This window comes from Notolepis coatsorum (genome assembly GCF_963971535.1).
Source record: "Notolepis coatsorum genome assembly, chromosome: 2".
In the NCBI taxonomy this organism is placed as follows: Eukaryota; Metazoa; Chordata; class Actinopteri; order Aulopiformes; family Paralepididae; genus Notolepis; species Notolepis coatsorum.
In genome coordinates, this window is record NC_140166.1 from 212,001,860 (window position 1) to 212,024,468 (window position 22,609).

At 45.5% G+C, this 22,609-nt stretch overlaps 1 protein-coding gene across 1 annotated transcript in view; it reads left to right on the forward strand.

Annotated features, from left to right (window-relative positions):
* Window positions 1–18,601, forward strand: part of LOC311223728 (phospholipase D1-like) — a gene marked incomplete at both ends in the record, with an annotated part of 40,449 nt that extends 21,848 nt beyond the window's left edge. The window contains 10 exon segments of the mRNA XM_084308500.1: window positions 3,871–3,984; window positions 5,341–5,451; window positions 7,403–7,491; window positions 9,820–9,933; window positions 10,852–10,901; window positions 13,688–13,828; window positions 15,050–15,203; window positions 17,211–17,328; window positions 18,378–18,519; window positions 18,522–18,601. Coding sequence (XP_084164626.1) covers window positions 3,871–3,984; window positions 5,341–5,451; window positions 7,403–7,491; window positions 9,820–9,933; window positions 10,852–10,901; window positions 13,688–13,828; window positions 15,050–15,203; window positions 17,211–17,328; window positions 18,378–18,519; window positions 18,522–18,601 — 1,113 coding nt within the window.
* Between the last annotated feature and the right edge of the window lie 4,008 nt (window positions 18,602–22,609).

The window sequence follows — 22,609 nt, forward strand, 5'->3', positions numbered from 1 at the left end:
CGTTTATTATGGAGCATATGAGTGTGCGGGTTCTATTCTCTTTATTGTGATTATTACCTAACCCAGCACCCAACGGAGTGATGTGCTTTGGGGGACTGTATATTGCCCCACCGATACGATCCAGGGCCCTCATTTATCAACGTTGCGTACGCACAGATATGTGCTTAACCCGTGCGTACGATCATTTCTAAGCAAAGTGTGGGACTTATCAATTTGAACTTGTGCTTGACTTTGTGCTTATATCTACGCACAGCTTGGAGCATGCGTAGCTGACGCCCGGTGGTAGAATATCGTTACTGCAGACGGACGGCATATGCGCTCCTCAGTTGCATGCATTAGTTTCAATGCGGAAATAAGCTTTTGTGCATTCGTTTCAACACTCTGTATGGCCGTAATTCATTATAGTTCATTATAAAATAGTGACAGTAGTGTAATTATTGTCAAACCCTATAAATATAGCATTTGGAATAAGTATTTCTCTCCGAATGAATGCAGCATGGTTTATATATAGCGTTATCGGGTGCACTGACTGCGCTCGCAGGAACTGTTTTCAGAGATAGCATCAGATAGGGATGAATGAATGAATGAGGGGCAGTCTAATTGCAGAGAGAACATAATATTAACTAGAGTCCACTACCCGAGACACCTCCTTCATTTGTACCCCAATTTGGGACCCAAATTGGAGCTATAAGCTTAAAAGCTTTTCCGTGCTTATTTGAGAAGGGTCCAGCTGCAGAGCCGGAGAGCAACGCTCTCAGGGTCAAGATAGCACTTATACTATTTTGAGAGAGACAGCAGAGAGACAGACAGCAGAGAGACAGACATACAGACAGATAGACACTGTTCCACAGTGTGTGTGTGTGTGTGTGTGACTACCAGTCTCCTAGTAGAGACCCCCCCCCCCCCCCCCCCCCCTCCGACCACCTCCTAGTAGAGACCCCCCCCTCTGGGCCACCTCCTAGTAGAGACTCACCCCCCTCCCTCTGGACCACCTCCTAGTAGAGACTCCCCCGTTTTTTTTTCGTTTTAAATTCTTTAATTCACATTTGTTTATTTCATAAAGATTTTCCCGACATAATGCTACCTGCCCCGACCAGATCCGTGACTCTGTTGCGATACAGATGAATTATCTACTCAGAATAGTATAAAGTGGCTATCTTTTATGCTGTAGATCACTGCTGGTACGTGCGTGCAGAACCTTTATTTCAGCGGGGACTGTATGTATTTATTTGACGTTACTGTACAATATATGTGTGTATTAAAAGACGGAGCTGTCTTTTATTGTAATATAATAATTATTAATATTAAAAAGAAATTAAGAAAGGTATTCTTATTCCAGCATGCATTAATGACACCAACGGGCAACGGTAAAACAGTGGTTAATGGTCTTTATTAGTGTTTGCGGTGTCCAGGCAGCAATGGTCTTTTAGGAAGTTAATAGATATAATATCCGACATCACCATGTACATGTCTGTCAGCCTGTCGTGTATTTCTCCATAACACGCTTCCCTCGGCTTAGTCCACTTTTCCACATTTCATGGGGGTGTTCCATTACCGTATATGGTTAATTACGGGCGGTTCTGGTATGCAAATACGTGAAACTGTGCACGAGCCGCAGCGTAGGATCAAAGTGATATTTATCAAGACAGGTGTGCGTAGGACCTGTGTACGCGCGTGTGATAAATCCCGTTTTTTTTTGTGCATGCACACATTCTAAATGCTGTGCTTACGAACGGAAGTGTAGTGGTTAACACTGTCGCCTCACAGCAAGAAGGTCCAGGGTTCGAATCCCGCTTGGGGACCAGGTTTCCATGATGCCAGTTACCCAGGTGGGGTATCTCCCAGGCCTTTCTGTGTGGAGTTTGCATGTTCTCCCCGTGCTCGCAAGGGTTTCCCCCCCCGATAAGATAAACCCAATGGAAAAACATGCACAACAAACAAGATCGCTAACGCTGTGGCGTCCTTGACGAAGACGGACAGGAGCACTTGGATTGGTCCCCTGGCGCGGCTCACGTGGCGCCTGTCTGCTCCCGGCTGCCCTTGGGGGGGAAGGACGACGGGATGGGTTAATCGCAGATACGCATTGTATGCATGGTTCGCATGTGTGCCAAATGGTGACCTCGGAGCAGGTCCTAAATTATTATTATTATTATTATATAAGTAGAAGACTTTCTAACAAAAGTTGATAAATGAGGGCCCAGGCATCTAAACTGGCTTTTTAAAATGCCAAAAGTGCGCTCGATCACACCGCGCATTCTGATGTGAGCCCGATTGTATGCAGCCTCTCCAACGTTAGCAGGATTACGCACGGGAGTCATCAGCCATGGATGGTTGGAGTTGGTAGCTGCCGTCACCTATACAAAAGCACATACTTAGGGCGGCTGGGTGGCGCAGCGGACTAAGCGCTCGTCACCAACGCGAGAGACACTGGTATCGAATCCGGCTGTCAGCGTTGCCTCCAGCTTGGCCGGCCGTCATACTGGCTCAATTGGCAGAGTACCACCGGTGGGGTGGTATTCTGGTCGTTGTAAACAGCGACTCCTACAGGTCGGTCAGGGCGCCTGCACAGCGAGGAAGGGAGATGGTGAAGGTAGTGTGACCTCCCACATGTTACACTTCACCAATGAGAGTCCGCGCTGGCAGGTGAAAAGATGCTGCTGGCTGTCTCCTATGTCTCGGAGGAAGCATCTGATAGACTTCAGGGCTCCCTAGACCGACCAGTGGGGGGCACATGCGAGCAACGACCAGGAAGGGGAGGGGGTAATTGACATAACGACTAAATTGGGATGGGAGAAAAACACAGAAAAACAGGAGGAGAAAAAGTGGCTAAAAAGAAAAGCACATACTTTTCCCCCCCACATTTGCAATGAATATTACAGCACAAATGTTCGTGTCATCCATGTCTTGCATCATTCCGTATAGACTGCTGTTCCTAAAAATGTAGCTGTCGTGCACAGACCCAGGGAATTTGGCAACCACATTTGTTATTATATTACTGGCGTTGCACACTACCTGGGTGTTGATTGAAAACGTTTGCTTCCTATTTCTAAAAAACATGTTTGTTTTCGCTTGGTGGTACAATTGGAACGTGCGTGCAGTCAATAGCGCCGACAACATTAGGGAAGCCGACAACGTTAAATAACAATATTTAAATAATAAATAAGATTGCATGGGATCTCTGGGTGGCTGGCTCAATATCATCCTTGATTTCATAGAGTAGATCAAGAATTCCTTGAGCTGGCAACCTGTGTCTCCGGATGATTTCGGTCTGGCTTAAATCAAAAAGTGATATTCTCCTTAGAAATATTCTTTCAAGAGCACACCTGGCATTACGATGCCTTCGCCTGGCAACATTTACTGCTGCCATGATCACCTGAGACGCTGGCAATGACATCTTTATAAATGCGCTTAGTTACCACCAGATCTCTGAAGACGTAAAATAGCGTCGCTTTAACTGCAATTAGGACCGGCCTTTGTGAATTGGAGTGTTTTTGCGATGAGGCTCATTTACATAGAAAGGAGCGCATGTTCCGCCCACATTACCTCATTTAAATACCCGCAAATAGCACCGACGCACAGAGACGCAATGCTGATGGCAGCGCAAATTAGCACCGCATTTCACCCTTTGCGCTTGCTTTGTGAATAGCAAACTGTGTTTCGGAGCTATTTGCACAGGCATAGCGTCAGAAAAAGCAGCGCAATCCCTTTGTGAACTCGCCAAATGTGAACACACACTGACCTGGTTAAGAAAAGTGGAAATTTCCGCCCACAAAGAAGTAATATTTTTCTTTCACTGTACCCCCCCCCCCCTCTCTATTTTCTCTCACTCTCCTCTCTCTTTGTCACCTACTCTCTCATTATCTCCCTCAGATAATGAAACCCAAGTATAGGTCTCTCTCCTATCCCTTCCTGCTGCCAAAGTCTCACAGCAGCGCCAGCGAGCTCAGATACCAGCTCCCAGACTGTGTTACAACCAAAGTGCAGGTGAGAGAGCAGATCACAGCGATAGCTTTACTGTACCCTCATTGATTTACAGTACAGTAGCTAGGCTGGGTACTGAATACATAAACCTTATTGATTTACAGTACTTTGATTGATTGATTGATTGAAAAGTTTATTAACAGATTGCAGAATCGGTACAGTACAGTACAGCTCAATACATACAATTGTTAAGAGGATGCAGACCTGAGAAAGACTGTACATTGGAGGTGGGGGGGGGGGGGGGGGGGGGGGTTGGGTACATTGGAATACTGACAAAGCCATGCTTGGTCTTTATTGTACAACTGGGTTAGGACATTTGTAGGGGCCAGTTTTGAATTGCAGTCTCCCGTAGGTGTTCTTTGAGAGTGTTTTTGAAGGTGGGTAGTGATTCACATTCCTTTACAGCTTTGGGTAGGTTTAGGTAGGTAGCTACGCTGGGTACTGGATACATAAACCTTATTGATTTACAGTACAGTAGCTACGCTGGGTACTGAATACATAAACCTTATTGATTTACAGTACAGTAGCTACGCTGGGTACTGAATACATAAACCTTATTGATTTACAGTACAGTAGCTACGCTGGGTACTGAATACATAAACCTTATTGATTTACAGTACAGTAGCTACGCTGGGTACTGAATACATAAACCTTATTGATTTACAGTAGCTAGGCTGGGTACTGAATACATAAACCTTATTTACAGTACAGTAGTACAGTACAGTAGCTAGGCTGGGTACTGGATACATAAACCTTATTTACAGTACAGTAGTACAGTACAGTAGCTACGCTGGGTACTGGATACATAAACATGTTGACTTGTACTACACCTCCTAATTGCTCCCACGTACTGATGGGATGTTATGTAACCAGAAAGGTTACGCTTGAGATTGATGTTCTGGTGAAGGTCTTCGTAGCCTAAAGGAATCGGATGTGTGTTTTTAATGGGCCTGAGAACAAGGGTGATGTTAGTAGTCAACCGATTCTGTGGCCATTGCCAGTGTAATGTACTATTTTAAAAGAGCCACGTTCTCTTTATTCTTCTTGAGTAAATAGTACACATTATCTTTGTTTGTTTTCTTTTCTTTTTATATACCTCTGTGTGTGTCTATACACATTCTATTCTACTATTTTCTGTGTGTATGCATTGTAATAGCTATACCTCTGAATGTATGTAGATATTATATAACTGTTAATCCTCCTCTGTGTATTTGTTATGGTGTTTATATGTATCTGTGTATACGTTTTACATACCTTCTGCTTATCTGTTATAACATTTATAATTGTGTGTGTGTGTGTGTGCGTGTGTTGTGTGTGTGTATGTGTATGTGTGTGTGTGTGTGTGTGTGTGTGTCTTAGGTGCTGCGGTCAGCGGCAGACTGGTCAGCTGGCATTAAGTACCACGAGGAGTCCATCCATAACGCCTACATCCAGGTTATCGTCAAGAGCAAGCACTTCATCTACATCGAGGTACAGTATGCGTGCCATGTGCTTTAGTATAGTTAGTGTTAGCATTAGGGATGTCCGATATTATCGGCCTACCAATATTATCGGCCGATATTGGCATTAAAATGTAATATCGGAAATGATCTGTATCGGTTTAAAAAAAATATATATAATAATAATAATAATAATAATAATAATAATAATAATAATAATAATAATAATAATATATATTTATTTAACCTTTATTTAACCAGGCAATCAAATTCTTATTTTATATATTGTCAAAAGTATGCATAATGTTGTGTTAATTCCCCAACAAGAGATATGTAATGTTAATTACCTGAAACTATAAAAAAGGAGAGGAGTGATGTGGTCAGAGCGGCGGGTGGAGGAGAGGAGTGATGTGGTCAGAGCGGCGGGTGGAGGAGAGGAGTGATGTGGTCAGAGCGGCAGGTGGAGGTGGTGGAGGAGAGGAGTGATGTGGTCAGAGCGGCAGGTGGAGGTGGTGGAGGAGAGGAGTGATGTGGTCAGAGCGGCGGGTGGAGGTGGTGGAGGAGAGGAGTGATGTGGTCAGAGCGGCGGGTGGAGGTGGTGGAGGAGAGGAGTGATGTGGTCAGAGCGGCGGGTGGAGGAGAGGAGTGATGTGGTCAGAGCGGCAGGTGGAGGTGGTGGAGGAGAGGAGTGATGTGGTCAGAGCGGCAGGTGGAGGTGGTGGAGGAGAGGAGTGATGTGGTCAGAGCGGCGGGTGGAGGTGGTGGAGGAGAGGAGTGATGTGGTCAGAGCGGCGGGTGGAGGTGGTGGAGGAGAGGAGTGATGTGGTCAGAGCGGCAGGTGGAGGTGGTGGAGGAGAGGAGTGATGTGGTCAGAGCGGCGGGTGGAGGTGGTGGAGGAGAGGAGTGATGTGGTCAGAGCGGCGGGTGGAGGAAAGGAGTGATGTGGTCAGAGCGGCGGGTGGAGGAGAGGAGTGATGTGGTCAGAGCGGCAGGCCAATGGAAATCAGCTCACTATGCATGCTCAGACTGTTGTTCTATGGTATTTGAGATATCGCTTCACTCCATTATACTTTTAGTCAGGGGAGTGCCATGGTTTCTCCATAGAGCTCCATTATACTTTTAGTCAGGGGAGTGCCATGGTTTCTCCATAGAGCTCCATTATACTTTTAGTCAGGGGAGTGTCATGGTTTCTCCATAGAGCTCCATTATACTTTTAGTCAGGGGAGTGTCATGGTTTCTCCATAGAGCTCCATTATACTTTTAGTCAGGGGAGTGTCATGGTTTCTCCATAGAGCTCCATTATTCTTTTAGTCAGGGGAGTGCCATGGTTTCTCCATAGAGCTCCATTATACTTTTAGTCAGGGGAGTGTCATGGTTTCTCCATAGAGCTCCATTATACTTTTAGTCAGGGGAGTGTCATGGTTTCTCCATAGAGCTCCATTATACTTTTAGTCAGGGGAGTGTCATGGTTTCTCCATAGAGCTCCATTATACTTTTAGTCAGGGGAGTGTCATGGTTTCTCCATAGAGCTCCATTATACTTTTAGTCAGGGGAGTGCCATGGTTTCTCCATAGAGCTCCATTATACTTTTAGTCAGGGGAGTGTCATGGTTTCTCCATAGAGCTCCATTATACTTTTAGTCAGGGGAGTGTCATGGTTTCTCCATAGAGCTCCATTATACTTTTAGTCAGGGGAGTGTCATGGTTTCTCCATAGAGCTCCATTATACTTTTAGTCAGGGAAGTGCCATAGCTTCTCCATAGAGCTCCATTATACTTTTTTAGCGCAGCAGCTCAACGCATGTAGGGGGAAACTCAGTCACGTGATTCAGTGGATACTGCTGATTGGCTCAAACATGGTATGTTTATAAACAAGAAACCTGTCTTTACAATTCCTAGCAAAAACAGATTGTGTGATGTACATGATTCTAGTTTATTCCTCTCTCTTTCTGCTACCTGTTATCCTTGCTCTCTTCTCTCTCAGAACCAGTTCTTCATCAGCTGTGCTGACAACCGGACGGTCTACAACAAGATCGGAGACGCCATCATCGAGAGGATCATCAGAGCACACAGGTACTTTAACCTCTTATGCATCGGTCAAAAATGGGGCTAGTTTTGCAAAACACGCCTGACGATTGCATACCCAAAGTAATTTACGATTTATTATACTTTATACTTATAGCACATGCATGTCTGGTCTCTTTTGAAAGGAAACATTCTTTCTTCCACAAAACTAATAATAACTCTTGAGTGCTAATGAAATAGAGTTACAGGGGTTTGAACACACTGAAGTAAAAGTTTAGTTTACTCACATTTCTGTTGACTTGTTGCCAGATTCCTGTTTTTGGGTTCCAGCTGAGAGGTAGGAGCTGGACAACGTAACGGTTCCATAGCCTGAAGTCTTATCTAGAACAATCCCACAGAACATGTGTGTTTTACAAAGGTTTTTGTAATGTGTGTACCGCCGTTAATTCGGCATGATTATCCAAAATGGCCGTCCGCTACTATTGATTCCGAGGCGCCAGTCAAAACAAAGCGAAAACTTCCCCTGGCTTCTTCTTTGTCTTTCTCATTGCGATCACGTCGCACACCCTTGGCTCCAGAATTTCATTGGCTACAAAGGTGGTCAATAATTTTCATCCATCAGAGGTGACTGGTCCGTTCAGGAGCCAGCCAAAGTGCACGTGGCCACTTGTCCGAATGGCTCGTCGAATGACGCTCTGCGGATGTTTCGTTATTGCGGAAGCATGCAATAGGTTGAGTAGGGTGTAGGGCTGTCCCCGACTAAGGATTTGGATGGTCGACTATGATTGACAAAAATTTGCCGTTAGTCGACTATTGGCCGACAAAAAAATATATATAATATTTTTAATTTCTTTTAAATTTTTTTAAATTTTGTATCATTCCATTTGGGCTGTGGGGGGTGCTTAATGTCTGAAGGAGTCGACTGAAGGCTTCTTGTCCTCTGCAAAAGCATGCAATTGGTCCACTGATGGATACATCTTGATATTTGTCTAGTCTAGTGTGTTCATTAGATGGGTGAAATCCTCTTTCAGTGCCTCTGTGCCTGTTTTCGTAGGCAGTTAGCCTCTGGTATGCGTGCCATTAGCGTTAGCCACGCTTCTAGGCCTCTTTTCTTTTGGAAAGAATGATACAAAAAAAAATATATATATATTTTTATTTTAATTTGTTTATATTCGACTAAGAGGTTGGCCAGTCGACTACGGCTCCTTTTTACCGACTAATAGGGGTCAGCCCTAGTAGGGTGACGATCGAAAGGCAGCAAATTCAACTTTCCAACAATGTATTGGTTGATCTGCAAAAACGCAGCCCGGAGCCGGCAGACGAGAGCAAAGTGGCGCGATGTGCCAGGCGGCCATCCGGTGCTTAAGAGGTTCATCTGAACACGTTTGTTTGAGAGTCCAGTCTGTTTAGTGGAGTATGGGGAGGAAAGTATGTTCACAGTTTGGAGACGTGTGAGATTTATATCAGCGTTGTTTTTCGGTGAGGTGCCCCTTTAAGCGTCCTTAGTCCTTAGATCTTAGATCTTAGATCTGTGACTTTAGTTCTTAATCCTTCGTTTTTAATCCTTAGTTCTTAATCCTTAGTTCTTAGATCTTTGACTTTAATTCTTAGTCCTTAGTTCTTAATCCTTATTCCTTGTGGGAGACAGTGGTTCAGGAAGTAGAGTGGTAGTCCAGTAATTGGAAAGTTCCTGGTTCGATTCCCGCTCCTCCAGCATGTTGAAGTGTCCTTGAGAAAGACACTTAACCCCTAACTGCTCCCGATGAGCAGGTCGGCACCTTGCCCGTCACCGTCAGTGTATGAATGTGGGAATGTGAGACATACATTGTAAAGCGCTTTGGATAAAAGTGCTATATAAATGAACCTCCGCACGTGTTACGTTCCCCCAGTGAAACTCCTCGCTGTCAGGTGAAAAGAAGCGGCTGGCGACTCCACGTGTATCGGAGGAGGCATGTGGTAGTTCTACACACCCTCCCCTGGCCGACAGTAGGGCAGCATGTGGTAGTTCTACACACCCTCCCCTGGCCGACAGTAGGGCAGCATGTGGTAGTTCTACACACCCTCCTCAGGCCGACAGTGGGGCAATGTGCGCAACGACCAGGAAGGGAATTGGCATAACGACAAAATAGGGAGGGGTGAAAAATACAGAAAGCCCAAAAATAAATAGAATACATTTTTGTATGTGTGTGTGTGTGTGTGTGTGTGTGTGTGTGTGTGTGTGTGTGTGTGTGTGTGTGTGTGTGTGTGTGTGTGTGTGTGTGTGTGTGTGTGTGTGTGTGTGTGTGTGTGTGTGTGTGTGTGTGTGTGTGTGTGTGTGTGTGTGTGTGTGTGTGTGTGTGTGTGTGTGTGTGTGTGCGTGTGTGTGCGTGTGTGTAGGGAGGGGAAGAGGTACCGTGTGTATGTAGTGACCCCCCTGCTGCCTGGCTTTGAGGGTGACATCACCACCGGGGGAGGAAGCGCCCTCCAGGCCGTCATGCACTTCAACTACAGGTCAGAAACTACATAGAGCTGTATAATGTAGACACTGTAGACACTGTAGACACACACTACATGTCAGAAACTACATAGAGCTGTATAATGTAGATACTGTAGACACTGTAGACACACACTACAGGTCAGAAACTACATAGAGCTGTATAATGTAGACACTGTAGACACACTACAGGTCAGAAACTACATAGAGCTGTATAATGTAGATGTAGACACTGTAGATACACACTACAGGTCAGAAACTACATAGAGCTGTATAATGTAGATACTGTAGACACACTACAGGTCAGAAACTACATAGAGCTGTATAATGTAGACACTGTAGATACACACTACAGGTCAGAAACTACATGGAGCTGTATAATGTAGACACTGTAGACACACACTACAGGTCAGAAACTACATAGAGCTGTATAATGTAGACACTGTAGACACACACACTACAGGTCAGAAACTACATAGAGCTGTATAATGTAGATACTGTAGACACTGTAGACACACACTACAGGTCAGAAACTACATAGAGCTGTATAATGTAGATACTGTAGACACTGTAGATACACACTACAGGTCAGAAACTACATAGAGCTGTATAATGTAGACACTGTAGACACACACACTACAGGTCAGAAACTACATAGAGCTGTATAATGTAGACACTGTAGACACTGTAGACACACTACAGGTCAGAAACTACATAGAGCTGTATAATGTAGACACTGTAGACACTGTAGACACACACTACAGGTCAGAAACTACATAGAGCCAAACACTGTAGACACTGTAGATACTGTAGATAATGTAGAGACTGTAGAATATGTAGATATTGTAGACACTGTAGATACTGTACACACTGTAGTATGACTCTGCAGCATGCAGGTGTTCCTCAGCTGTGTTTAATCTCCTTGTCTCCTTTAGGACCATGATCAGAGGAGAACACTCCATCATCTCCCAGCTTAAGAAAGCGAGTAAGTGTTTGGAAAACACACACACACACACACACACACACACACACACACACACACACACACACACACACACACACACACACACACACACACACACACACACACACACACACACACTGATACTGAATGTTGTTTGAGCTCCGGAAATACGCCTCAACCTCTCCAGTGTTGTGGTGTGGTTATTCGGGCCAGGCTTGGTCTCATCCCTTACAAAAAGGTATCATGGTATTTTCATCATAATGGTAGGTGACCCAATAATGACGTAAACACCATATTACCATCAGTGGTATTGTTTAAATTGGATTATACCATGATATTACCATCAGTGGTATTGTTTAAATTGGATTATACCATGATATTACCATCAGTGGTATTGTTTAAATTGGATTATACCATGATATTACCATCAGTGGTATTGTTTAAATTGGATTATACCATGATATTACCATCAGTGGTATTGTTTAAATTGGATTATACCATGATATCTGTTTAAGCTGCTGCGGTCAGGCAAGCACCTCCGCATTCAGGAGCAAAAACAGAGAGACTCAGACTCAGCTTCTTCCCCCGCCCAGGCCATCCGAACACTCAACACTGATTGGGAAATACTGGTTAACGGTTACATTTACATTTACATTTAGTCATTTAGCTGACGCTTTTATCCAAAGCGACTTACAAGTTCTGTACCACAAGTCATCAGGAAGGGTACAACTCTATCAGCTGAGTAACAATGCTCATCAAAGTGTTGCGTGCTACAGTGTAGGTTAGTTTATTAGGACAAGTGCATGACAGTAAGGTTAGTTAGGGTTCGTTTTTTTTTTGTTTTTTTCATTATTTCAGATAATGGTTAAAGAAGTGCGTCTTTAGTCGACGGCGAAAGATTGGACGGGATTCGGCTGTCCTAACTGGGGTGGGTAGTTCATTCCACCATTCATTCCACCACGGTTAAGCAGCCACTCATCTGGCTCTGCAAATAGATCTAGAGTCTGAATATCTCCGCATATAAGCCTGGCTGGCAGTGCGCATAGTACAGTGCGTGCTCCAAGTCAAACTGCATGGCACATCTCTCTCTCTCTCTCTTTCTCAAATCCATTCTGAGAACGGACAGACTGGATGGCACATTGCATACGAGGTGGTCCGCAAATGTTCTTGATAACAATCTAGTGGTCCGCATAAACAAGAAGTTTGGGAACCACTGATGTAGACGATCTCTAAATATGCGTTCTATGCTACGTATACAGTAAATGTCATTATGAATTGAAAATGGGGGACCCTGATGTAAACAAGACGAAAGTCTTTCTCTGGTCTGCATCCCCTTAACAATTGTGTGTATTAAGCCGTACTGTATTGTACCTATTCTGCAATCTGTTAATACAATTTGCAATCAATCAATCAATCAATCAATGGCCTGGGCGGCCAGAGCATAACTCTTCTAACAGCAATATATAATCCATTTCAGACAGAACGCACGCAATAAGTTATAATAATAATAATAATAATTATTATTATTATTGAAAAGTTCTGTATTTTTAAAGTCGTATTTGGGGGAAATTGACCAATGGTAGGCTTTTTAATATATATATATATCTGGGTAATAATTTCTTATCTGGGTAAGAGTGCTTTCGACCACACTTAGAATTTGGTCTTGCCTAAGAGAAAAGCAAAAATAAGAAAACATTGCTGAATCCCAGGTAAGAACAAAATAAGAAGAAATGCTAGTTAAGAACGAAATCTGTTCTTATATCGCTTCGTGAATGAGGCCCATTGAATCCTTGTGTTGTGTTAATTACAGCTCAGTGAAATGATAAGGTATCAGTCCCTATGAGAAAAGGTGTTGCTATTGTTTCATCGACATAATTTAATTTAGCTGTAATTAACAACACAAGGATTCAATGTCCCCGACGACATCACTGTCGGCCATATTCAAACTAATTTACTCTCGATAACTGTCAAACTGAATGAATGTGTGCAAAACTGTTTTTGGATGTGTGTGAGATTATGTGCTAAATAAATCAGCATTGTTTTTTGTGCCCCTTTTAAGGAGAGATATATATTTGACATATTTACAAATCAAAACTGAGCTGTACAATGTTATGGGAAATCACATTCTATTTTAGGGTGGATTTTATCTCGCCTATGTCTAAGACTAGAAGTCTGGTCCTGGTCTCATCTTGGGAGTAGTCTTGACTACAACACTGCCCCCTCCTTTTCATCGTCTCTCCTCCTCCTTGTCATTGTCTCTCCTACTCTTCCTCTCCTCCTCCTCCTCTCCTCCCCTCTCCTCCTCTCCTCCTCCTCTCCTCCTCTCCCCCTCTCCCCATCTCCTCCTCTCCTCTCCTCCTCTCCCCTTTCCTCTCCTCCTCCTCTCCTCCTCCTTTCTTCTCCTCCTCTCCTCCCCTCTCCTCCTCTCCTTTCCCCCTCCTCTCCTCCTCCTCTCCTCCTCTCATCTCCTCTCCTCCCTCTCTCCCCATCTCTCCTCCTCTCCCCTTTCCTCTCTTCCTCCTCTCCTCCTCCTCTCTTCTCCTCCTCCTCTCCTCCTCCTCTCCTCCTCCTCTCCTCTCCTCCTCCTCTCCTACTCCCCTCCTCCTCCCCTCCTCTCCTCTCCCCCCCTCCTCCTCTCCTCCCCTCCTCCTCCCCCTCCCCCTCTCCTCCTCCTCTCCTCCTCTCCTCTCCTCTCCTCCCCCTCTCCCCATCCCTCCTCCTCTCCTCTCCTCCTCCTCTCCTCTCTTCCCCCTCTCCCCATCTCTCCTCTCCTCTCCTCCTCTCCTCCTCCTCTCTGTCTCTCTCAGTGGACGACCAGAACCAGTGGATGAACTACATCTCCTTCGCTGGGCTGAGGACCCACGCTGAGCTGGAGGGACGCCTGGTCACTGAGCTCATCTACGTTCACAGCAAGATGCTGATAGCAGACGACAACACCGTCATCATCGGTCCGTGTGTGTGTGTGTGTGTGTGTGTGTCTTTAGTGAATGTCTGTATGTGGATGTGCAGGTTAGTAAATATGTGTTTGTATGTGTGTGTTTAGTGAATGTGTCTTTAGTGGATAGCAAGGTTGTAGTCGAGTCACTAAATATCGAGTCGAGTCTCGAGTCCCCAGTGTTCGAGTCCAAGTCACCAAAGAAGAGCCCGCGTCGAGTCGCCATTACCCGAGTCCGAGTCCAAGTCATCAAGGTTGAGTCCACTCCACAGATGTCTGTTGAAGTTTGAGGTTGTCCCGGTCTTCTCTTCAATAGTTAATTTACATATCGAACATCTAGCAGTGTTCTTGCTGGATTTTGTTGTTAAATCCGTGTAAGCAAGTGCACGATTCGGGGCATCTCTTTAGGCATCTTAAGTACTGTACTGAACATGAGGGTATGGACGTGAATCCGCATGTAGGTGGAACACCCGTGTCTGCCCTTGCAAAAAAAAAAGTATAATGTTACGGTATTAATATAGCCATCAATATCTTATGCCAAATGATTAGGGCCTATTACAAAAATATTATAAAAAAATAACTATTTATCAATTAGTAAGTCTGAGTCCTCGTGTGTGTGTGTGTGTGTGTGTGTGTCATTACAAAACAAATGACATTTAACTTCTCAGGTGTTACTTGTAAAAACGTTTTTACTGTAAAGTGAATCTGAGCAGAATTAGTCAGTCTTACATGCGTGCATGGCGCCCTCTGCTGGCCGGTGGTTCCTCTGCAGCTTGCCTTTGCACAGTGCTTTACTGTGGAAGTAAAGAGTGAGACGTGATCTGTTTCCATTGTGCTTTTCTCCATCTCTTTGATCCTCTATCTATATTCAGTCATCACTCACTAACCCTGCTGCTTATCTGGAATAGAAAAGAATAGTCATGAAGATACTGGCAGAAGATGGCACCTCCTATCTTGTGCGCGCATGTGTGTGTGTGAGAGAGAGAGAGAGAGAGAGAGCGCGCATGGGAGTGTATGGGAGTGAGTGTGTACGTGAGAGAGTGTGTGTGTGTGCGTGCGTACATATGTACGTATGCGTGTTATTTATAGACTCAAACCACTCCAGCAGATCAAATGAACACAGATACATTATCCTTACAGTTCCTGTGTGTGTGTGTGTGTGTGTGTGTGTGTGTGTGTGTGTGTGTGTGTGTGTGTGTGTGTGCATGTGTGTGCACACGCGTGTGTGCTCCAGGCTCTGCCAACATCAATGACCGGAGCATGCTGGGTAAGCGGGACAGCGAGGTGGCAGTGATCGTGGAGGACTCGGAGCAGGTCGCCTCCATGATGGACGGAGAGGAATACCAGGCTGGACCGTTCGCCCTGCGCCTGCGTCTCGAGTGCTTCAGGTGTGTGTGTGTAATTAATAAACATTTACCCGGCTCTGAGTTTAGCAACGCTCCTCACATGCCCCCCCCCCCCCCCCCCCCCCCCCCCTCCCCCCCCCCCCCCCCCCCGGGCCTCATTCACAAAAAGATTCGTACACACATTTTGTAGTTGGAACCACAATCTAAGCCCAACTTGGCATTCATTAATAATAGATCATCTTGATTTCAGAATCAGAGGTTGACGTGCATTTTCTCGTACATTTTACATTTACATTTAGTCATTTAGCTGGCGCTTTTATCCAAAGCGACTTACAAGTTCTGTACGACAAGTCATCAGGAAGGGCACAACTCTGTCAGCTGAGTAACAATGTTCATCAAAGTTCTCTATGATACAGTAAAAGCTAAATCAAATTCCTGTCACCACCCAAAGTATTACTATAGTAGGTAGGCCTATACATTTCATGTAAAAAAAAAAAAAAAACATATTCTTTTGAAATGAACGTATGAAGGAATCTAAAGTGGAAGGACATTTTGATTTTGACTGGTTGGACTCATGTCTGTTGGACCCAGGCTGAGCTTGACTGGTTGGACTCATGTTTGTTGGACCCAGGCTGAGCTTGACTGGTTGGACAGTTCTCACGCTGAGTCATCATCACCGCACCACGCTTTCGTCTTCTGATTGCGATGTTCTCTCTTGTAGATACGAATGACTCTCTCCCTCTCTTTGGTTCTCTCTCTCTCTCTCTCTCTCTCTCTCTCTCTCTCTCTCTCTCTCTCTCTCTCTCTCTCCCTCTCTATCCCTGTATTTGGTTCTATCCCCTCTCCTTCTCTTTCTCCCCCCCCTCTCTGTCTCTCTCCCATCTATATTCCTCTCCCTATCTATGGTTCTCTTTCTCTCCCTATCTTTTGTTCTCTCCCCCCCTCTCTCTTCCTCTGCCTGTCTGTGGTTCTCTCCCTCTCTTTCTCTCCATATCTTTTGTTCTCTCCCTTCTCTCTCTTCCTCTCCCTGTCTGTGGTTCTCTCCCCCCTCTCTGCCTCTGTCCTTCCCTTTCTCTCTCCCCCTCTCTCTGCCTCTCTTCCTCTCTCTCTCCCTCTCTCTCTCCCTATCCCTGTTGTTGGTTATCTCCCCTCTCTCCCTTCTCTCTCTCTCTCTCTCTCTCTCTCTCTCTCTCTCTCTCTCTCTCTCTCTCTCTCTCTCTCTCTCTCTCTCTCTCTCTCTCTCTCTCTCTCTCCTCTCTCTCTTTCTCTCTCTCTCCCTATCCTTGTTGTTGGTTCTCTCCCATCTCTCCTTCTTTCTCCTTCTCCCCCTCTTGTCTCTCTTCCTCTCCTCCTCTCTCCCCTCTCTCCCTCTTGTCTCTCTTCCTCTCCTTCTCTCTCCCCTCTCCCCCTATTGTCTCTTCCTCTCCTCCTCTCTCCCCTCTCTCCCTCTTGTCTCTCTTCCTCTCCTTCTCTCTCCCCTCTCTCCCTCTTGTCTCTCTTCCTCTCCTCCTCTCTCCCTCTCTCCCTTCTCTCCCCCTCTTGTCTCTCTTCCTCTCCTCCTCTCTCCCCTCTCTCCCTTCTCTCTCCCTCTTGTCTCTCTTCCTCTCCTCCTCTCTCCCCTCTCTCCCTCTTGTCTCTCCTCCTCTCTCCCTTCTCTCCCCCTCTTGTCTCTCTTCCTCTCCTCCTCTCTCCCCTCTCTCCCTTCTCTCTCCCTCTTGTCTCTCTTTCTCTCCCTTCTCTCTCCCCTCTCTCCCTCTTGTCTCTCTTCCTCTCCTCCTCTCTCCTCCTCTCTCCCCTCTCTCCCTCTTGTCTCTCCCCTCTCTCTCCCTCTTCCTCTCCTCCTCTCTCCCCTCTCTCCCTCTTGTCTCTCCCCTCTCTCTCCCTCTTCCTCTCCTTCTCTCTCCCCTCTCTCCCTTCTCTCTCCCTCTTGTCTCTCTTCCTCTCCTCTCTCCCCTCTCTCCCTCTTGTCTCTCTTTCTCTCCCCTCTCTCTCCCCTCTCTCCCTCTTGTCTCTCTTCCTCTCCTCCTCTCTCTGTGTTGTGTTGAACAGGACCATCCTAGGAGGACACACTGACTCCAGCATCGACGTCTCGGACCCCGTCAGTGACCGCTTCTACAAGGAGGTCTGGATGACCACCGCTGCACGCAATGCCTCCATCTACGAGAAGGTGAGGTGAACGTGACGTGAGGCGTATCACTCTGTTCTCGTGTGTGTAAAACATCTTCGTATTTCATCGGTGCGTTGACTGGTGTCGAGGAACGCTGGCCTTGCTCATGGTCACCCTTGAGGCTCTCAAAGCCACGTAAGCCATTCCATTATTAATTCCCTTGGGGAAATTCAGGTGTCATAGCAGCACAGGGGAGGGAAGTACAGGTACGGGCAGGGTAATGGAACATTTAAAACGTATAAATATCAAGAGTAGAGGTGAAGAACCACATAAAGTATGAATAAAGAAAATACACAGTTCAAAAATATGAAGATGAGGTGAGGGTCTGGATGAGTGGATGAGTCTGGATGAGTCTGGATGAGTGGATGAGTCTGGATGAGTGGATGAGTCTGGATGAGTGGATGAGTCTGTGGCTGAACGCTCTGAAGTTACTACTGTACATGTGTGAACGTCTGATCAGCAGCCCTGCTAGACCTCTGCCAACCTGCTTAATTCAGAAGATACATCTCTTGTGTGGAAGAGACATTGCTTTTTTTTATTTTTATTATTATTATTCTTTAAGCAAACTATGTAATTGTTCAGTCTGCCTATTTTATTTTGTATGTATGTACTAACTTGACTGTCAATAGGACACATGTGTAATTGAATTGATGGGTCTCTTAGAATCTTTCTGACTGTAAATTATTTAATTAAACTTAAATAAATGAATGTGTTTGTGTGTGTGTGTGTGCTTGCATGCATGCCTGCGTGTGTGTGTGTGTGTGTGTTTGTGTGTGCTTGCATGCATGCCTGCGTGTGTGTGTGTGTGCGTGTGTGCGTGTGTTTGTGTGTGTGTGTGTGTGTGCGTGTGTGTGTGTGTGTGTGTGTGTGTGTGTGTGTGTGTGTGTGTGTGTGTGTGTGTGTGTGTGTGTGGTGTGTGTGTGTGTTGTGTGTGTGTGTGTGTGTGTGTGTGTGTGTGTGTGTGTGTGTGTGTGTGTGTGTGTGTGTGTGTGTGTGTGTGTGTGTGTGTGTGTGTGTGTGTGTGTGTGTGTGCGTGCGCCTCCCCTCAGGTGTTCCGGTGCCTGCCGTCCTCTCTGGTCCGGAACATGTCGGAGCTGGAGCAGTACCAGTCCACGCTGGGCCTGGCCCAGACCAACGCCCCGCGGGCCCAGGAGGAGCTGCGCAGGATCCGGGGCTTCCTGGTCCAGTTCCCCTGGACTTCCTGTCCTTGCAGAACCTCATGCCCGCCGTCGGATGCAAGGAGGCCATGGTCCCCACGGAGATCTGGACCTAAGAAGACCCCCCCCCCCCCCCCCCCGTCGGTCTCGGCCACCACACACTCGGAGCACGGTGGTGGACGTGGGATATTCACATCGGACCGTGTGTATCCGAACGGACCTGGGATGAGATGAGACGAGATGTGGATAACCAACGGGCTAGTTCCACCGCTGGACGACGAGAAGCGGCGAGGATTCAACGCTTTCCGGCGCTAACCGGTGGCTAAACGCGTCGGTTTCGTTTACATGAAGACGAGACCTCCGCTTCGGCCCTTCAGAGGACGGCGTCTCACACAGGAGGACGATGCCGACGAGAGGATTCAACAGACGATCATGTGGGACCTCTTGAGTATTTTTTGGGAATCAAACTAAACTGTGAACAAGGTTCAGACCTTTGGACCTCCGCTGGGAGTAGGACCTCGAATCTGGCCGGAGCATTTAGCTGCATCATAACCTGAGGGTTCATCCTAATCTGGGCAATAATCTGGACTATTGTACCGTGTGCTGATTCACAGGAAACATCCACTTGTGAAAATGAAGAACCCCGCGGACGGGACAGCGGCGTATATACGGGAGCATTTGAATGCGATTTTAACTCTCACAAAACTCACAAAACACCGTCTTGAATGGTTGCCACGACCTATCCAAGGCCGGGTGTTAGTGGTCAGTTACTGTCATGTCCAGTTTGTGTCTCTTTTACGAGCAGCGTTTAACCCTTGGCAGGCCACGCTGTATGAACTAGTATAATAGCGCTTCGGTGGACGGTGATATACCCACAGTGTCTATCGGCCTCACAGTCCTCAGGCTCATAATCTCTCGGTTGAGAGCTCTTCACGCCTGTAACTCGCCATGGATACTTTTTACGAGGCGCTTTAGTGCTGCGTGAGCTGCTGTTCTGCGTACAGAGTGGTCCTGGAGCCTGCTGCCGGGCACCAATATCAAATCTAGTTCACAGATCTACCGGTGGGGAAATCGTACGCGAAGCAAATCCGATACATGCGTTCTACACTCTGGACTCCGGTGGTAGGTTTGGAAACCACATGGCACATAAGAGTCCTAGACGGAAAGGAATTCAATCAATTCCAGCACATATGACCTACTAACTACTATAATATGTTGTGTTTACTGTACCGCATGCATCAATCACACCTCTGAGAGCCTTTCAGAGACGACAGCCGTGGTGTACCCATGTTATCGGACGACGATGATACGCTTTTTATTACACGGATGAAATTAAGGTGAACCGAGCCTGGGACTGTATTGAGTTGACCAGTTACAGGCATCCATTGAAGTGTATTGAACTGTGCTATAGGAGGACTAACACAGGGCCAACACAGGGTGAGAAGAAAGGGGATGATGCCTATTCCTGGATTGGATATTCAAGGCTGGATGAGACAATCCTACCTGTTGCTGAAAATGAAAGCAATACTTTGGGAGGAATCATGGGTGTCATCTAGTCTTTGCTCGCCAGAGGGCGCTAGCGTTCTGTTAATGCAGCTTGAGCTAGGTCGTCTTCACTTCCTCCTTGATGCTTCTCTGTCCACGGTGGCACCGCCCGCGGCATTCATTGCAGAAAGAACTGGTTATTTCAGGATCAATGTATTATATTTCCTACAGTATTTGATGAAGTCATTTGCAAAATGTTATCTACGTAATTCATATTCAAAATAAGAATGAATCATTTCTTTAGTCATTGCTCATAAGATTGTTCCTTCTTCCGAGATCAAGCCGTTTACTTTCAAAACGTGACATCTTGTGTCACATTGTTCAATCTTTAAATGAACAATCAATAACTTGTCTGTCAATAAATATCATCTCAATAATAATTATATATATATATATGTGTATAAAAACAATTGTAAAGCTAACTTTTGCTTTTAGACATTGGGTATCTTTCTTCTTCTTTTATACACTTCTGGTAAGAAAGGCTGTGATTGGCTATAGACCGCACCATATGACGCCACCAAGCGAATGAGAGTGGTGTTCAGGGGAGACCTCCGTGTCTCTGGTCAGAAATAGGAAACATTTTAATACTTAAATACAGTCTTATAATTTTTTTTTTTTTTTACGAATTTGCATGTACATACCCACCCCTACAGCTCCCTGTGACATCGTCGTGTCCTGGTTGTGAGAGAGGGTGTTGGTGGTGAACAGGTGGCACAGTGGCATCATGTTGTTTAAAAGACGTTAAAGGAACACGCCAACATTTTGGGAAATTAGCTTATCATCTTCTCCAGAGAGAGACAAGAAGATAGATACCAGTTTCCTCTCCGATTAGCCTTCGGGGGGAGAGGTGTTAGTTGGACAATGCCTAGGCTAACCGACACTGTCCGCTTCGATTCATTGTGCTAAGCTAGGCTAACGTGCAGCCAGATAGCTTTCTACTGAACGCACAGAGAGGAAACTGGTATCTAACTTCTTGTCTCTCTCTCTGGAGAAGACGGTAAGATAATTTCCCCAAATGTTGGCGTGTTCCTTTAAAGCTAGATAGGGGGGGGGGGGGGTAGTTCCACTCGATTTCACACACTATGCACCTCCGTGGTTTGCTCAGGCTTCGCTTGCAAAAAAACATGAACACAAAACCTGACGCGTCGCCGTGGGTCTCGTCGTTCTGGAAACCTGTCAGGACACAAGATGCTTTCTTTATCAGATACTTAGCTTTGTGAGGCGTGGGAGGTGAGACCACCTGGGTCTGAGGTCTATACACAGTACAGTAGAGTCATTGACCTTGTTGTTTTTTCATGTAATGACTGGGAAGGAACGTGAACGTACGCCCTTTAGATTGTGATTTCTGTGATTCATATTCCAACCACATTCTACTGTATGTGAACAAAACCGCTCAGCGAAGCTAAATGTTTTTCTGGCGAGTGAAACAGACTTTTCAATATGAATGATGGAATGTTTTTTTTTTTTTGCATTTTAACGAGCAAAATCAGTCATTCTAGTTTGACAGCTTGTGTATTATTTGAGTGCGAAATAGTATGTTTACATCAGTGCCAAACAGACCATAATACACTTGATATGATTATACTAATTATAGGTCACAACATTTCTTGCTTGCAGTTCTTGTGTAAGGAGTGGTAAGAAAAAACTAAGACAAAGGATACAACTTAAAAAAGAGATTTCTGCCTTAATTTGTTCAACTGAATAGATCCAGGAACCTTCCTCTTCCTCTAAAGGAATCCACACTTTTTTCCGTCTAGAGTCGGGTCTATTATTACAGGACAGATTCATTTAAAAATGCCCTTCCTTTACTTTTTTTCTTGACTTTTATTTTTTCTTTCCTTTCCTTTTTTCCTTTACTCTTTTTTTTCTCCACGTATTGCAAAAATAATTTCTACTACACTGACTGTATTCTTGACCCTACACTTAACAGCCATTCACTATATTATTTAGGAAATGTGAATTATTCATCCTTCTTTCAACATGCCACATACTGTAGTAAAGAGATGTACCGTACGACAGGAGTCTGTTTAGAACCTTCATCCAGCCGGTCCTCCTCTCCTGCCTCCTCCTCTCCTGACTCCTCCTCTCCTGACTCCTCTCCTGACTCCTCCTCTCCTGACTCCTCCTCTCCTGCCTCCTCTCCTGACTCCTCCTCTCCTGACTCCTCCTCTCCTGCCTCCTCCTCTCCTGACTCCTCCTCTCCTGACTCCTCTCCTGACTCCTCCTCTCCTGACTCCTCCTCTCCTGCCTCCTCCTCTCCTGCCTCCTCCTCTCCTGCCTCCTCCTCTCCTGACTCCTCCTCTCCTGACTCCTCTCCTGACTCCTCCTCTCCTGACTCCTCCTCTCCTGACTCCTCCTCTCCTGACTCCTCTCTTCACCTCATGCACCTCTACATGCGCTATAACTTTTCTCTTTAAATACAAATTGCATTTTTGTACAGTTCAAGTGTCTACTTCCAATTTCTATATCTGTTAATTTAACACGGTGTAACCCATAATTTAAATGTGTTAAATGTTAAATTAAATTAAATATGTTAATAAACTAAATGTTTGGATATATCTTTTTGGTGTATTTCTTTG